This window comes from Xyrauchen texanus, chromosome 3 (genome assembly GCF_025860055.1).
Source record: "Xyrauchen texanus isolate HMW12.3.18 chromosome 3, RBS_HiC_50CHRs, whole genome shotgun sequence".
NCBI classification, from domain to species: Eukaryota; Metazoa; Chordata; class Actinopteri; order Cypriniformes; family Catostomidae; genus Xyrauchen; species Xyrauchen texanus.
Genome location: NC_068278.1, coordinates 18,995,036 through 19,013,541, shown reverse-complemented (window position 1 = coordinate 19,013,541; position 18,506 = coordinate 18,995,036). Strand labels below are relative to the sequence as shown.

Genomic DNA, 18,506 nt, shown 5'->3' with positions numbered 1-18,506 from the left:
GGATAATTCCGATAGCACATGAAGACAATATTAATCTCAGTAACCACCCTGTACAATGGTATCCTTTACTGAAAACTATTGTGCTTGAATGATGCTGCATCTATGCTAGGTATCACTGTAAGTCCAAGACAACTTACTTCCATACTGATCAGCGTAACAAACAAAACATTTTCTATTGCCATGCATCCAAAGCCATTGACATGCAAATAAATATATATATATTTAAAAAAAACTCAGGCTGACAATAATCATCTTTATTTAAGAAAATTTGATTAAAAAAAAGTATCTGTGTGTGTTTGTGTGTGTATATATATATATATTACTTATTAGGGCTGTCACTCAATTAACATTTTTAATTGAATTAATTACATGGTGTCCTGATTAATTAATCGCAATTAATCACATATACAAATATTCGCTGAGAAAGCCCCTCATAACAATAATTCAATATACAATGATGATATAATTAAACATAGTTATCCTTAAATATTTAAAAAATTATATATATTTAAGCAATAGCACACAAGCAAGTGCGCGATATGGCCCTACATGGCCTATGGCTGAGTGCCGTAGGTAATCACAGCAGTGATGATGTAGGGCCATATCGCACGATTGCAAGTGTGATATTGCTTATATACAACAGTTCAATGAACAAGGACATTTAAAAAAATTAGGAAAAACCGAGCACAGTCATAAAAACGCATTTTTGCATGGAACTACTTTCTTACGTGACCAATCAGAATCTACCGTTGCTGGTTCAAAACAAATAATGCGTCCAAGCCTCTGTTAGCAATTCAAAAAGTTCACTTCAGAAATAGTATCACAGCTTATGCTGTTTCTAACAAGTCATTGGTTAAACAAGGGTAGACGGATGGATGTGCGTGTGTGTGAGAGAGAGAGAGAGAAAGAGAGAGAGAGATGGAGCTTGTGCAATCACCAGTTGCCACACTCAAGCAGAGATGCTGTCTGCTTTTTCAGTGGAAAATAGACGCCCAAGCGTGGGTATGCAAGTGTCATTCACTATAGGAACAGCGATATCCTCCGCCATTTTAAACAGTATGTATCCAATGTGGAAACTCCGATAAAAGGTAAGCACTTGAGTTCTGTAATAAATCAGTCTGTTGTGTATCTCAGCATAAGCCTTAATCCTGAAGTTGTCCGTTTATAGCTGTTTAAAGCTATTTCCTAGTTTTGGTAATGTATTAGTAATACAGCGATCACAGAGAGCAGTTCTATGGATTGGCTCGTATTACACACAAGAATTATCTTTTGCCACCACCTGCTGGCTAACATATGCAATTTCAAAAATAAATCCAGTAACTCCTAACAGATACACTTTAGTTTAGAACAGCATGAATGCGGACTAATACACACAATGAAGCGTCCGAGTGCTGATGTTGTCACACCATCAGTGCTCATGGAACGTCTCTCATCCAATCAGATTCGAGGACCGGAACTAACTGTGGTATATATATATATATATATATATATATATATATATATATATATATAAAATAAAAATATTAATATAATTAAAATGCATTACATTCTTGCAGAAGAGTTAATCATTGGTAAGTCCATACAAAAAGGAGCTTTAGAATACAATGTATTGTTTACTACCATATTATTGATCATAAGCCAATCATTTCACAAGAGAATTTGTCAATCAGTTCAGGATTTATTATGAGGGCTTGTTTAAGAGCCCGTCAATGTACACCTGCATCAGACATGCTTGTGTACCATCTCGGGTGTGTTGCGTCATAAACATAAAATATTTAGGTCACTGTGTCAAGTTATATTTAGTTTAATACTCAATATTTAAACACATCTTGAGATCCTTTAAATCAAATTTGTGCTCCATTAAGTGTTTTGAACGCAAGAACGTAACGCATGTCTGTGTTGTGCTACCTGCAGAAGGGTTGTTTTCTTCACTGTATAAACTGTGTTGCCATAAGTTTAAGTTTTGCTTACTGCCCTCTGGAGTAAACAGGTGGTACTACAAGCTTGCATTATCTTCCTTAATATGGTCCGGGGGCACTGCGATTAACTGCGGAAATTTTCTTTAACACGTTATTTTTTATAAAATTAATGTTTTTTCACACTGAATTAACACGTTAAATCGACAGCCCTAATATATATATAAATGCAAGTTGTTCTTATTGTGTTTGTACCGATAAACAATAATTACATTTAAAGCGGAATAAACATATACAAATGAAAACAAAAAATAACAGTAAAACAAAGTATGTTCATACTGTAAGTGTTGGTATATTGTGTTGTACAGTGTAAACATTTAAATGGAAGATCTCTTAAGTGACACTAAGGCAACAATGGAGAAGAGGTTTGACCTTAATGACACAACAGTGATTCCTTAAAACTCTCGATATTACTCCTCTTTCTGTCTTTTCAGTCTGCTCAGTAAAATCAGAGGGATTATAAAGAACACTGAAGTGGTTATAAAGCATAATTCCGCTCCAGCCAACCAGTACACTAGAAAAAAAAACAAAAAACATTATGTTTTGGGGTTGTGAGGTGCCACAAAATTAAACTCAAGAGTAAAGATTGATTTGTGAGTAAATTATATTGGTATTATAGGTGAGACATTTCCATGTAATTATGTTTTTGTTTTTTCATAATAGCATTGTGTACAATGTACATTGTGTACAATGCTATTATAATGTGTACTCTAGTAAACTAAAAGAGACATTTAAAGTCAACATGAATTCAAAACTGGCCCCATTTACCTCCTTAACATGCAGTCCAACTTTTATTGTTTATGATTCATTATTGCATGTTAATCCATTTTATTTTTAAGTTGGTCTTCATAATCTTTTATCATAATGTAATACTTTCTCTGCCTCTGAAATTACTTTCCTTCTCAGCTGGCATCACTAATCCCTTTTACTTTTCAGCCCCTCCCCTCCAACCACTTAGGACCAGTCTGGTATTTAATGTGCACTTTCACCATCCAGTCAATTCCTGATGTACAAAATTAAGTCTAACCCTACGTTTTTTTTCTCTCTCTTTTTTCTCATTGCATATCCTGCTTCACTAGAAAAAGTAAACTAAAGTAAAATGGGTTGTGAACAATGGTGTTTAAACTTGTTAGATTGACTGGATCAGGTTATTAATCTGAATACAAATGCTTCTTGCTTACCTGAAGAAGCCACAATTGGGCCCAGTGCTCGAGCTAAAGCTCCAAGACTCCGAAGGATTCCCATTACTGTTCCCTTCTGATTGGCTGAGCCTAACACATACAATGAGTATAGCACATCATTATTAATATCACCATGCAGTGTTCAGGCTAGAAAATGTGTCTCTCAAATAACTGACTAAAATCATTGGCTGCTTGTAGCTCTTGATGAATTCATGAAAATCTTATGGCACAAGACAAAAAAACAGTGTTGGGTAAGTTACAAAAAAAGTAATATACTAGCTACTTTCTAAAATTATAATAAGATTACTTTTTCAATAAGTAATAAGTCATCACATTACTAATTACTTTTAAGTTACTTTCTAAAATAAAGTTTTTTCCGCTCAACAAATTCAAACTAATGTCTATTTTCTCCTTGTCGCAGACCCTTCAGTGGTCACAGAAACACAATCAGACGTGCATATGAACACATTAATTCACATTTTAATTGTATTACACATAAATATTTTTTATTAAATATTTGTAACCCAAGTAATGAGCTTAAAAGTAAATACTATCATTGAAAGTCAGTAACTGTCATCTGATTACAATAATTTAAAATGTAATATTTACACTACTTTTTGTGCCTAAAAAAAATTAGATTACAGTAACTAATTACTAAACGTGTAATCCAATTACACCCAACACCACAAACAACTCACCGTGTCCAGACACTTGCGTTGAAAGGCATGGAACAACAATAGCAGCAGCTGGCAAAAATTAAATACAAAAATCATTACAATTGAATTGTTCTCTCTGTAACAATGCATGCATTTGGATAATGAGAATTGATACATGCATACTTGCTTACCAAAGGAGAACAAAAATAAACCAGAATAGAAGAGTGTCAAATTCCATGCTATTCCAATGAGCAAGAAGGCTGGTATAAGGGATATAATTGCCTGAAATATATATATATATATATATATATATATATATGAAAACAAATATTTTGTTATTATATCAGCTACAGGCTTTTGAGTGCCTCCTTTAAGTTGTTGAGAATTAAATCAATAATGAATTGATAATAATTAAATTAAGTCACATTTAAATGAAAAGAAAATAGTATGAAAATTATGCTTTTTTAAATTGGCTCGTGATTCTGTAATGGATGACAGAGTTTACCACGCTAACAGTCTGGATCTGATGACCTGGTCTGATCCTGCGGGCATATCCGCCCTGGATTAATGCCATGGTAATGCCAATGAAAAAGAACATCTTCCCCTGCTGCATGCTACAACAGAAGGAATGAGTGTTTTTAAAAACCTTAGGCAAAACCAAAGGGGTCAGCAGCTCATCATGTTATCACAACACACTGATTTCAATATGTCATGGTTTGATTAAGCAAAACATCTTGCTGAGTCACATTCCTATTGTTTGTGATAGATTATAAATTGTTGAAAACTTCCTGGTTCTAAACTCTTGCTTTTTTAACTTCCTAGTTCATGATGGCCACAAACAAATGCACCTACATGCTGTTTTTCACTGCTTCATGATGAGTCACAACACTTCATGTCTTAAGTTGTGCCCTGGCCTCAAAATTGATAATCATCTGCGGAGTGCAGTGTGTCTGTTTAACACAATGGAATACTTAATAATGTTGCACTTAACAGTTATTTGAATGCGGTTTACATTTTCAGTTCTGCTGCAACTGGTGCTCTTGCCACAACAGTATTCTTTAGGTTTCAGTGGCATCAACACATCAGTGTTGTTATGTTAGCCATAACTTTAAGCCTTACCTTGTAAACTGAAAGCGCTGATGTGTTAGAAAACTCAAAGTGAATTCCAACCCAGAGAAGAGAAATAGATATGTGAAGTAGACCAAGCCAAGCATCTTCAGATTTTTCATTTCTATTGTGAAAATAAATACATATGTAAAAAAATTATTAGAACAAAATACTGTGAGACTTTAAGGAGCAATAACACATGCTTATAATATCGGGTAATACTAAAACATTTCAAACATGTTATATTTTGGACATATAGATTTGGTGAAACTTCATGAACTCACTTTGTTCAGATGGTGGATTCTCTGTTCTTGTGACAGCAGTGAAATTGAAAAGTGCTACAGGATTAAGAAAATCTCCAGATTGTGGAACACCTGATGATTCTGATGATTCCTGTGTAATGGAAAACATTCCTCACTTTCATAATTTACAACAATTCCAATTAAACAAATTTGAACAAACTAATTTTATGTCTATTAAGGTACCAAAAGATAAAAGTCTATTTCAAAATATCACAGTTGAATAATATACACAAGTTCACTGACAGGCCAACTGATTGTAATTTAATAATATATACTGTATATACATGCTATTATTATTATTATTTATTTAGTTAGTTAGTTAATAAGTTAGTTAGTTTTAACGCCATGTCAGCAACTAGGCTATTCACATGGCAAACAAGGGTTCGTCACTACATATTTGCAATATTAGAGAAGACTGTATATACATACTAAACGTTTATTAGGAACACCTGCACACCTAATTATTCATGCAATTATCTAATCAGCCAATCGAGTGGCAGCAGTGCAATGCAGAAAATCAAGCAGATATGGGTCAGGAACTTCAGTTACTGTTCACATCAATCATCAGAACGGGGAAAATGTGATCTCAGTGATTGTTGGTGCCAGATGGGCTGGTTTGAGTATTTCTGTAACTGCTGATCTCCTGGGATTTTCATGTGCAACAGTCTCTAGAGTTTATGCAGAATGGGGCCAAAAACAAAAACATCCAGTGAGCGGCAGTTCTTCGCATTGTTGATGAGAGAGGTCAACAGAGAATGGCCAGACTGGTTCGAGCTGACAGAAAGGCTACGGTAACTCAGATAACCACTCTGTATAATTGTGGTGAGAAGAATAGCATCAAAGAATGGTATTCTGAGATGTGGGTTGGTGACGTTTTGGCAGCACGAGGGGGACCTACACAATATTAGGAAGGTGGATTTAATGTGGTGCCTGATCGATTTATTATAGTCAGTTTATTTATTTAGCATTTAGTCAGTAATCTGATTCAATAACGGATTATTAAATGTTTGCTGTTTGGCCTCTGTGAATTGCATATGGTCACCTTGCTGTCCTTTTGTAAAGTCTCTGGCAGCATGAGTAAAATGAAGATCAGGTCTCCTAAAGAAAAAAGGACGGCCAACATGGCGGGGCCTTGATAAAACATCTCAGCATCTTTGAGCTTCAGAGCAAAGTATGCTCCCATTAACGGCCCCAGTGTGAATCCCAAAGAGAATGCAACACCAATCATTGCCTGACAATATAATAAAACAGATTAACCAACAAAATTACAAATAAAAGGCATTGCTTGAAGCTATTTCTGTTTTGTTTTAAAAAATATATATTTATCTAGTAAATATTCACCAATTATATGATTTTACTCACCATTCCCTTGCTTCTTGCTTTAGGGCAAGGTAAGTCAGCCACAATAGCAGTGCACAGGCTGACATTACCCTTACAAAGTCCTCCCACCACCCTAGACAGGAGGAAAATGCTAAAACTATGTGAAAAAGCCCACAGAATGTAGGAGCCTATGAGACCCACCTAAAACACAAGGAAAATATTCCAATCACAAATTAGGGGGCCTGGAAGGCTTGAAGGTGCAATATTAGCACTTAAATGTAACAATGCATTATTGATTGATTGCTTATATAATCCCTACGGCTAAGGCACATGCATCTTAAATTACACAAATAAAATCTATAACTGTCTGGGTCCAACTGATTATTTTATTTGTCGTATTGTGGTATAGTCTATACCTACAGTTGTTAAAAGAAGCATTGGTTTTCTTCCATATTCATCTGAAAGAGCCCCAATAATGGGTGATGACAGAAATTGTAGAAAAGAGTAGAGAGAGCCTATCAGACCTAAAACACCAGAGATAAAGAGAATTAATTTAAATGTGCTCAGTACAAAAGGTCAATTCAAATTACAGTATGTGCTGGATTGAAACAAAACCCCAAGATCAGCTAGAGTAAAAGGTTACCTCCAAAAAAAACACTGTTATATTTAGTTTCCTGAGGAACTCCAACTGTGCCTCTGAACCAGTCCACTATGCTCTGTAATGACTGGTACACACTGTCCTGTGGAATGCAAAAAGTGAAGCAGACGTTACAATCCAAAAAGCTATTTTTGAAAGATATTAATTGGGTACCATTCTTAACAATAGCTGCTGTAGAGTGGGAAACAAATCTAAAAAGAGAGGGGAAAAAACTTTATGCACAACCAAGTATTTCTGGCAGCTTGAAAGGGCTCACATGTCGATTAAAAAAGCGAATTAATTCATTGTCAGTTTTATTTAATGAGAAAGAACTACTCCGAGCTTCTTGGCTTTCCACAGACCTGTCTCTTGAACAAACTAAGCTGAAATATTAGAAATGAATTCACTAAAGTGTGTAAATGCTTAGGTCATTGTTGCCGTAAGAGCAGGAAATGTTAATTCTATGTTTTAGACAAAAATAAGTGGGACATAATAGGGGCAACATGTCAGGACTAGAGAATGACATCTACTGCATCATGTAAAGACAAACAATCTATATCTATGGTTAAATGTGCAAGTAATCTAGGTCAGTGGTTCACAACACTACCTGTTTTGGAAATCTCCCTAATTTAACACACCTGATTCAACTACAAAACTTCAATTGGGTGTGTCAGATAGGGGAGATATACAAAATGTGCAGCGCCTCCAGGAACAGGGTTAGGAACCACTGATCTAGGCTATACAGAATCATGAACCAGAACCTCACCCCAGTTTGACTGTAGTGGTCCAGGATGGAGGGGAGCAAGGGTAGTATTAATGTAAAACCCAGCAAGTCAAGCAGCAGTGCCAAGAAAACCACCCTGATGACTCTGGAAGAGCGGAAATCCTCACCAGATGAAGTTTTGTCACTTGCCATTTCTCCACTCTGGTGATCCAAAAATCGTTTAAACGTCTGAGAACACTTAAAACATCATCTGTGGTCAATTAACTGAATTGTGAGCTTTTAGAGGAGTCACTGGAGAAAAACAAAACATAAAATAGAAAAAAGTAAAGGCAAAGTCTCTTTCAAGGTGAGTCCATTCACTAGGTGGCCATCTTTGGAATGCTCCCTGGCAGGCTGGGCAGCTATTTTCTAAATAAACAAGCGGCATAAAAGTATCTACTTCAATGGGTAAAGACCGAAATCTAAATCTAACGCAATTTTTCAGGCCAATTTAGCGAATGCGCATGTGCGTTCTTGAGTTGATTGACAGGCGAAGTCTGCGTCTACAAGGTGATTGGTTCTTTAACCTGTAAGGCGGGACTTCCTTTTCTACATCCGCTATATTGGGCGTTCCAATTTCTCACTCATTTTAATACAAGTGCTCCGTCTCGAGCTAAACAGCTGTGGTAACGTTGATGTAGTATTACAATATAACTAATTTAACCTTAAAAGTTATATATGAATGAGGTTTTTCAAACACTTGTTTCTACATGATTATAAATGTCACCTACTGAATATTTAATTTGACAGTTAATTGATTACTGATTTTAAAACAACTCCAAGCTAACTCCCATTAGGCGGTTTACAAAATAAACACATTGAAACGCGTACACAAATAAGTATTTGAATCCAGTTTGCTTAATAGCCTCAAGGCAAGACTGCTCACAACTTAACTGTAACTAATTTAAAAAAGACTTTACCGCTGTCAACTCAGTTATGCTGAAGATTAATACAGTCAGTTTGATATCTTACCTCAATATCACAGACACAGTTCGCAATCAGAGTTCACAGAAGATGCGCGACTTTCTACAAACTCTCCCATCGCTCGTGAACACACACCAGGAAGCGCGGTGTCGCCTTTCACCAGCTACGACACAAGAGTGTGATTTCTGTCTATTCTGTACGGAGCGCAGAATAAATATTTAAAATGCCACACATGGAAGGGTTGCAGATAAACATGACACCACAAGATTTATGCAAACTGCAATTAAAAACGGCAAAATAATATCCACAAACATTTAAAAAATAACATTAAACAAATATAAAATCTATCATTCTTCCATTCTTATCAACAAAATGTTTACATTTATTTGTTTATTGTCACGTTCAGATTTACAGTGGTTTGGACAAGACCCAGTCCAAAATGTTTTGCGATGGTCTCACAGATTTTCTTATATTCCCTTCTGAAAATGCATCCCCATACAAATAATAATAATAATAATAATAATAATAATAATAATAATAATAATATATATATATATATATATATATATATATATATATATATATATATATATATATATATATATATATATATAATTATTAATTAATTATTAATTATTACAAAATTAAGGGGATATTTTACGTTTCATCCCCTTAATTTTGTAATAAATGTTATTAAATGGATTAGTTTTCATGGAATTGAAATGTGTGAATCTAAAATATAGGCTACTATATATATATATATATATATATATATATATATATATATATATATATATACTATATATATATATACACACACACACACACACAGAAACACACAGAAACACACACTGTATTATGTATGCCTATTCAATTCCGTTGACTTATAAGGCAATATCGTTGTCAACACTGAACAAATGCACACAAAATATCTACAATAAAAAAAATTATCAAATTACATTTTAACTTAATTAAATGAATAAAATATGTTTTATATTATTATAATGTTATAATATATGTGTATAGTATTTTATTATAGTTGGTATAAATTGTAAGACGGAACCATACGCATAACAGACGTTTCCGGGGGAACACAGCATCGGCGCATTGAAAGGGTTCATTTGTCACCGAGTTCAGTAAGTTCAAAATCGACAAATTGTTAATCATAGACATAAAATCATTATTAAAGAGCATTCACACATAACTGTTATCTCATTTATGTGTGAATGTATTTTTCGTATCCAACGTTTTAGTTACGCCTGTTGTGACACCATTGGTTAACCCATTCAAGGCATTGTAATAGTAATAGTAATTTCTAATATAGTAGTAAGCTTTACAAATAGCTCAAATATTAGTGTTTATGTCTGTATTCAACTTGCTTTGATATAATTTTGCCAAACCGTATTAAAAGAAAATAGCCATAATAACTCATCTAGACATTTCCATGACTCGTCAGTAAATCTGAACACTGTATTGTTTTCATCTGCTGTCTCTATTTTCAGGTTTTTGTTCCTAAAGAGGTCCCTCATTTGCATATGAATGTAAGAGCACAATGCAGTGCTTCGTTACTTTGCAGTCGTGACATTGCTTACTCTGTTGGTCATGACAGCACAACAGACAAAATGATGTCCACCAGACTACTGACACATCCATTAAAGAAGAGTCTACCACAGATCAACGCCTATTTCTCAAATCACAGAAGACACCATGGAAACGTCGCCATAGCCCTCTGTCAGTCTGGATCCTGCTTCAACAAAAGGGATGCTCACAAACAAGGAATATGGTCACCCTCACTGGCGGGTCACAACTATGGCAAGAGGTTTTTCAGCCTTACACCTGCTGGGATTGTGAATTCAGCCCCAGCATCCATTCAACCCTACCTCAGATTAATGAGACTGGACAAACCCATAGGTGAGCAGAATACTAGATCTGTTATGTCCAGGATGCAATTACAAGCTCTGTTTAATTTTGTGACATGCTCCATTTTGAGTAGAGGATTTTGCCGATACCAATAATTAATGTGGTGGAAAAGACACATAACAGATTAATCGTACGATATTTTTTAAATCGTTCAATATTGATTTTCCTATGCATCACAACCTTCATTTGACCAATCTCAATATCGATTCTTAAATCCCAATATCGATCTTTTACGCTATGAGCAACCCTTTACTACAATGAGAGCAAGTCACTCGAATGTGCAACCAAATTTTGCACTATGCAAATTAAATTGATATATTTGGCAACTGGCTGGTAAATGTTTACATTTCACTCTCCAGTAATTGTGTAGTATTGTGGAGGAGTATTCAGCAGATCCTTTCACTTCCTACTGAGTAAAAGTTGTTCCGTGTAATGAGTGTCCAAAGACGAGATCCACGTGGCCCATTTGTCAATGAATAATGTCTCTTTTAGTTTCCTTTCTGTTCTCTACAGTCAGTTGTTGATCAAAAACAACAAAAATAAATATAATTATGCAAAACATGGCTGAGATAAAGCCATTCGAGTCCTCTCTCGTCAACAGATGCTGTTTACAGAAATGCCGGTTTTCTTAAAGAGACAGTACCTTTTTTAGCATGTGTTTAACAAATCAATGTAAATACTTGTGAATAGTACAAATTATGCAATTTAACAATACAAATGTAACCAAAATAATATATGAAATATAATATCTGATTTTGTGAATAATGCAGGACTTTTAACTATGAAGCCTGAAAGACTGGGGAAACTTATTATAAATTGATGGAGATTTGGTCCTGTTGCATTGCTCTATATATAAGTATTTACCAAATTAAGATTTTTATAGCCTATATATTCACCAGATGAAGAATTTTGTACATATTCACCAGATGAAGAATTTTGTACATATTTCACCAGATGAGGTTAAAAGAGGTTTAAGGTTTATTATTATTCACAAGATAATATGGTGGAGAAACGATATATAACGGGGTATGTTTACATAGTCACATTTTTCTTTGCATGCCCTTGCTTCAATTAAGAGCACTTGATTGTCTAATAAAAATAACAAAATATTCATTAAGGTGAGGATAAAATATGGATGAATATTATTATGATGAAATGTTTAGGTACAGCAAATCTCCACGTGATTTGTTTTATTTATTTAACTTCTATAGGTTAATTTTATACTGTAGAACTACGCTGTATTATCTGTAGAATCCTCCAACGCTCCAATGCAGATAACCAATAGTTCCAAAATACAACTATCGGCACCGATTAATCGGGGAAACCGAAATATAGTTAATATAATTTGTATGTTTCTAATCTAAATCGTTGCAGAGATATAATCATTTAAATGTGGCCTACCTTTTTACATTACTAGACTTTCCTTATTACTACAGTGCATACAATTCAAAATGTGTTTCTGGGTCAAAGTGACTCAAAATTATGGAGCAGGTCACTTTTTGTTCTAAACTCAACAAAGCACAACATATTCCTGTAACTTGTTTGTAGCCAGATAGCAAGATGCCAGATGCTGTGTGCACATTGTGCTTCAGGGGTTATCTAATGATCTAATCCAATTACTTTGTGTGTGTGTGGGATTGATTCCCATGGACATGAAACCTGGACATATTAGAGAATTTTAAAACACATGGAAATGAATAATTTCTCAAAAGCTATGGAAATGTCTATAATAAATATCTAAATACTTCACAAGCTAGATATTGCTCTTGTGTAGAGTAAAGCCTGCTCGCAAGCCTAGTGATTTTTAGTCAGTTCTTTTTAATGAATTAGTTGAAATGGCTCACAAATCAATTAACAAATCTCAGTCTAAATAATTCACTAGCAAATTGGTCTGAATCAGAATGATTTTTAAAAATCTGTGTCCTTTTAATTTCTGGAAAGGTGGAAATTCATTGGTCTAAAAGAGTGTAAAATATATCCTAAATGTACAAAAATGTCCACAAATACATTTTTTGTTGTAGGAACATGGCTGCTGTATCTGCCATGTACATGGAGTATTGGGCTGGCAGCAGACCCTGGATGCCTCCCTGATCTGCACATGCTTGCGCTGTTTGGTTTAGGAGCTTTGCTTATGAGAGGAGCCGGCTGCACAATAAATGACATGTGGGATAAAGACTTTGACAAGAGGGTATGTTTACTGCATGAAAGCAGTGAAATAATTTTCCTTTGCTCTCAAAAACTACTGTTTATCTTTCACTGAAACACCAAAGTGCAGAAAAAAGTTCCAAAAAGTGATTTGACACTTAAGGCAACTTAAAAATTAATGTATGTCATTGTATTAAAAACTAAATTTAAAAAGTGGAAGTATCTTTACATGCTATATATAGAACAATCCCCACTCTTTTCAAGCAAACATCTACAAGAAGTTTGACTGGTGTTAAATGATAAAATAATAGATGTCCTGTTTCAAATGAACAGACAGTATTTGGACACTTTCTGGTTGTAGAGCAGGTCCATGTTGTTAATGTGATGAACTACACCTGTGTTTACTCTGCTAGGTCACCTGGGAGGAACTGACTTTATATGTCCACTAAAGTCATTTTGAGACCAGTTGGTTAAAAATCATTGCTTAAATGGCTCAGCAAAGTGAAATTAGTTCTGAGAAGAGGTCCAGTTTTGTTTGCAGACGACACATGGAATGATATTTTGTCATCTAATGCAATGACATTTAGACATTTCCAATGTGACATTAGTGTCCAAATACTTCACAGGATCACTGTAGGTCATACCGTGGGTAGGCCCACACAGAATCTTTGTTTACATTTCTGCAACTGATTGAGGAGGAAAATCTGCAATTCTCCATTTGTTAATTGATTAGTGAACTATTTCAACTAATTCATTAAAAAGAAATGACTCAACTGTATTCATCACCAAGAACATGACACATGACTACTTGATGACCCAAATGGCACAGAAATTCATTCTGTGAAATCTCATTACTTAAATCATGTCTGCGTGGTATGCAAACCTTTAGTCATTGTTGTGTATGCATGTATAATTAATTATTAGGTTGTATTTGTTTGGAGATGCTTTTGGACACTAGGATAAATTATTTATGTAATGCTTTAGATTTTATTGCTTTGTCGGATCAACAAACAAATTGTACTCCGTTACAGGTGACATGACTGGGAACAAAACAAAAACAAAAGCAGTTTTTTTCCAGAGCCACCTTATTTACACCCTGAGGTGTAAAATCTGAAGATTTTTTTTGTTTATTTAATTTTGTCTTGATTTGTGATTTATTTTTTAAAAAATCAGCTTTTTCTTTGGCTTTGAGTCTCAGAATTTATCATAATCTTTATCTTTAAAACATTTTAAAAGTTTTCTTTAAAATTATACCAAGCACTTGACCCTCCTTTTTTATATATATATATTAGGGCTGTTGATTTAATTAATGTCATTAAAATTTACGCAATTAATCACAATGCCCACGGACCATAATAAGGAAGGCACAGTTTATACAGTGAAGAAAACACTTCAATAGGCAGAACAACACATGCGTTACGTTCTTGCGTTAAAAACACACGGAGCGCAAATGCGATCTAAGGGATCTCAAGATGTTTAAATATTGAGTATTAAACTATTTAACTTGACACAGTGACCTAAAAAGGTTGTGTTTATGATGCAACACACCCGAGACGCTACACAAGCATGTCTGACGCAGATGTTCATTGACGGGTCCTTAAACAAGCCCTCATAATAAATCTTGAACTGATTGACAAATTCACTTGTGAAATGGATTGTTGTGAACTGTATGCCAATGATTGACTTATGATCAATAATATAGTAGTAAACAATACATTTTATTCTAAAGCCGCTTTTTGTATTGTCTTATCAATGATTAACTCTTCTGCTACAGGAATGTAATGCATTTATTTATCTGAATATTTATATATATATATTTTAAAGATAACTTTATTATATATTGAGTTATTGTTATATGAGGGGCTTTCTCAGCAAATATTTGTATATGCGATTAATCGCGATTAAATTAATCGGGACATCATGTAATTAATTTGATAAAAGATTTTAATCGATTGACAGCCCTTTATGCATGTATGTGTGTGTGTGTGTATATATATATATATATATATATGTGTGTGTAGTCTATGCTAGCGCATTTAATTTTGTGTATGCTACCAAAAAAAGGAAAATTTTAAAACACTGTTAGTGCTCAAAAGTCTTTGTCAAGCCAACTATCTTTAAGTAAAACATTTTTCTATGTTATATATGCTTCTAGGAATTTTACCAAAGGGAAAAAGTAAATAAACTATCCATGTTTGTTATTGCTTCTAGAGGTAGCTAGAAGAAAAAAAGTCAATAAAATGATACTCAAAACACAACTACTAAATGTAGTAATAACACAACTTGTGTGCGACTGTTGTATTATTTTTTAGAAAGAACTAGGTCATTAGAAGTGTTCAAGGCTTAGGTTGTGGGCTTTTTTGTTTTTGTAAGTTGAATCAAGCTGAAACTTGAAAAGGAGTGTGATTAATGATTACAGCAGCTAGGCTTGTGGGTGGGTGCTGGCTGTTAATTGCAGTGACGAATGTGGATTGTCTTGAATTAATCTTGGCAGCTGCAGGAATGCAATGTTCAGACTTGTCACATTTCTTGTAGGTGTCAAGGACCGCCACTCGGCCCATTGCATCAGGGGAGATCACACCGTTTCGGGCTCTGGTTTTCCTTGGAGGCCAGCTGAGTTTAGCACTCGGGGTCCTGCTCTGCCTTAATTACTACAGGTGCTTAATAGTTTTTTAAAAGAGTATTTTACATTTGGGATGAGAAATGTAACATACTTGTAAATAAATTATGGGTCAATGACATAGCGCTCATTTAATTTTTGTCCAGTAGTAATTCAAAAATACATACAAAAATGCAATTCACACAAAACAATTACTTGAATACACCTAAGTTTTCAATTTCTGAGTTACATTTTGATATTTTTCTGAGGCTTAAAGTAAAAAATGTCTTGATGGTGTAACCGTTCAGAAGACGATGTAAAAAAAAGCAGAAATTCTGTGTTTTGTTTTTTGCCATCAGTAGTTTAGAAGAATATTGTATATTCATTATTATTATTATTATTATTATTATAAAAAAACAAAATTATCAGTGAAATTATTTTGTTTTAAAATATTCATATTTGAAAAAACTGATTTGTCCAGCAAATCAGGTAGCCATTTTGTTGTCATGTGACAAATACAACATAGAAGATCCCTTGTTTAGACCTTCTAGAAGTTTTTTTTATTTTTTTTTTTATCAATGTTTAAACATTTTATTACAAAACACATTTTGTTCAGGTCAAATGAAGTAAAATAAAACTTTATTTTGCACGGACCAAATTATATTTGTAAGAAATATATTTGACCTTTTTTTAATAATGATTTATATACACACACATTTATTCAAGGACCTTTGACTTCATGGTTACAGTACTTTACATTTTCAGTATTAGTCATTATTATAATAGTTCTTTTTTTTTTTTGTTAAAAAGCTGTAAAAGTTTTTCAAAACTGTTTGAGACCAACATGGACAAAGATTTCATTCTATGAACTTTACACCTGTGTCCTAAACTTCAATGATCCTTATATTACTATATCATTATTATTATAAACTTGTAATTTTCAGACTTACGAACTGTGTGAATTTCATCTCTCTATCTAGCATAGCTCTTGGAGCGGCCTCTTTGTCGCTGGTGGTCACATACCCGCTCATGAAAAGAATCACATATTGGCCGCAATTTGTTTTAGGTGCGTACCATAAATGCTACGCTTCACTCGGCAGCAGGTTGACTTTGAAAACTATTGTTTCATTTCTATTACACATAACTGTAAACATTTTTAATTATGCTGAACTGTTATTAAAAAATACTTTAATTAATTTCTATTAATTAAAGTATTTCTGATTCAACATTCTATATTTTTTTTTCCACAGGTCTTACTTTTAATTGGGGTGCTCTGTTGGGCTGGTCTGCTGTGATGGGATCATGTGACTGGTCTGTGTGTTTACCTCTTTATGTTTCTGGAGTAATGTGGACATTGATTTATGACACAATCTATGCCCATCAGGTACGTTATCTCAGTAATGCATCTCATTACACAATTGCATGTTGTGGAAGTGTTATCAGACTTTTCTCTCTTGAGTAGGACAAAGAGGATGATGTGAAAGTGGGAGTGAAGTCTACAGCGCTAAGGTTCCAGGAGCACACTAAACCGTGGCTCAGTGGATTTACTGTGGCAATGTTGTCAGGGCTTGTTCTGGCAGGAGCGAATGCAGACCAGACTTTGCCTTACTATTGTGCAGTGTCTGCTGTGGGCATTCATCTAGTACACCAGGTGATGAGCTTTGTTGTGCAAGAGTGAATGTTCTTGACAAGCATTGCTGTGGTGTAACAAATGTTCTCACTCCCCATCTTCCATTGGTTTGGCACACAGATAGCCCCGCCTCAAACAGTCACTTGAACCAATGTTGGAAGAATGGTGTTGCTGCATATTATATATTCCAATATGGAATATTCTGGGTTCAATGCAAGTAAAGCTCAATCATCAGCATTTGCGTCAATGTTGATTACCACAAAAGAATTAACTCATTCCTCCTTTTCTTTAAAATTAAATTGAGGTTACAGTGAGGCACTTACAATGGAAGTGAATGGGGCCAATCTGTAAACTTTAAAATACTCACCATTTCAGGGCCTGGGTAGCTCAGCAAGTATTGATGTTAACTACCACCCCTGGAGTCACGAGTTCGAATCCAGGGTGTTGTGTGTGTGGCAAGTTTTGTGGATCGCGTAGAATAGCATTGGGCTCCACATGCTGCGAGTGTCATGCACAACGAGCCACGTGATTGACTGTCTTAGAAGTGGAGGCAACTGAGACTTGTCCTCCACCACCCGGATTGAGGAGAGTAACTGCACCACCACGTGGATCTACCAAGTAGTGGGAATTGGGCAATCCAAATTGGGGAGAATAGGGGAAATTAAAAAAAAACCCTCACCCTTTCAAAATTATATCCACAAAATATAAACCTTGTTTATTTGCTACTCTTTTCTGTGTAAAGCTACATCGTTTTACAACTCAGTTGTCATGACAATGCAATGCGGTAAACACTAATACCCTAAAAGGATAGTAAATTATTATTTAAACAGATTTACTGCTCAAATAATACATGATTTTTAACAGAAGATTTAAAGTGTTTTTATAAAAACGAGAAGCTTCACATTTCTGCCTTTTTAAACCCTCAAAAATGGACCCATTTAACTACTATTGCAAGTGCCTCAAATTAAAAAAGGCAAAATCAATTATGTTTACATTATGCCACTAATGCTGGTGACTGAACCTAAAATATTCCTTTTTGCTGGAATAGTAGAATGTTTCAATTCAATCACTTCACCTTTAAAAAAGGACAACATAACAGATTTATAGTCACATAGCTGACAAAGTGTGTCTTCATTTCATCCCTATATATATATATATCTCACATCACAGATCTACTGCTTGGACATCAACAGACCAGAGGACTGCTGGAAAAAATTTGCTTCGAACCGAAACCTTGGACTGCTTTTATTCTTAGGAATAGTTGCTGGCAACCTATGGAAAAAGAGAAGCGATAAACAATATGAAGTATTGAACTCAGTTTCAAATTAGGATGTGGGCTGGTAGTA

General features: G+C 34.6%; 2 protein-coding genes across 3 annotated transcripts; one reads left to right on the top strand and one right to left on the bottom strand.

The window, feature by feature from the left end:
- Positions 1-290: 290 nt before the first annotated feature.
- On the bottom strand, positions 291-9,041 carry LOC127627766 (major facilitator superfamily domain-containing protein 10-like). Of its 2 annotated transcripts, none has more exons than XM_052104309.1 (13): positions 8,915-9,041; positions 7,946-8,104; positions 7,186-7,282; positions 6,963-7,066; positions 6,585-6,743; positions 6,265-6,453; positions 5,205-5,313; positions 4,933-5,044; positions 4,319-4,427; positions 4,005-4,095; positions 3,856-3,903; positions 3,158-3,247; positions 291-2,490 (listed from the first exon to the last, which is right to left on the bottom strand). In XM_052104309.1, exons 2-13 carry the CDS (start codon positions 8,093-8,095, stop codon positions 2,387-2,389), a joined length of 1,362 nt encoding a protein of 453 aa, XP_051960269.1. In that variant the 5' UTR covers positions 8,096-8,104; positions 8,915-9,041; the 3' UTR covers positions 291-2,386. The 2 variants fall into 2 exon arrangements, with proteins under 2 accessions (XP_051960269.1, XP_051960276.1); XM_052104316.1 differs by having other exon boundaries at positions 7,946-8,194; positions 8,915-9,000.
- Positions 9,042-9,929: 888 nt separating this feature from the next.
- Positions 9,930-18,491, top strand: coq2 (coenzyme Q2 4-hydroxybenzoate polyprenyltransferase). Its single transcript, XM_052104755.1, has 8 exons — positions 9,930-10,002; positions 10,369-10,777; positions 12,808-12,974; positions 15,467-15,588; positions 16,511-16,596; positions 16,781-16,914; positions 16,993-17,181; positions 18,331-18,491. The coding sequence occupies exons 2-8, from the start codon at positions 10,402-10,404 to the stop codon at positions 18,487-18,489; spliced, it is 1,233 nt and encodes a 410-aa protein (XP_051960715.1). The 5' UTR covers positions 9,930-10,002; positions 10,369-10,401; the 3' UTR covers positions 18,490-18,491.
- The last annotated feature ends 15 nt before the right edge of the window (positions 18,492-18,506 follow it).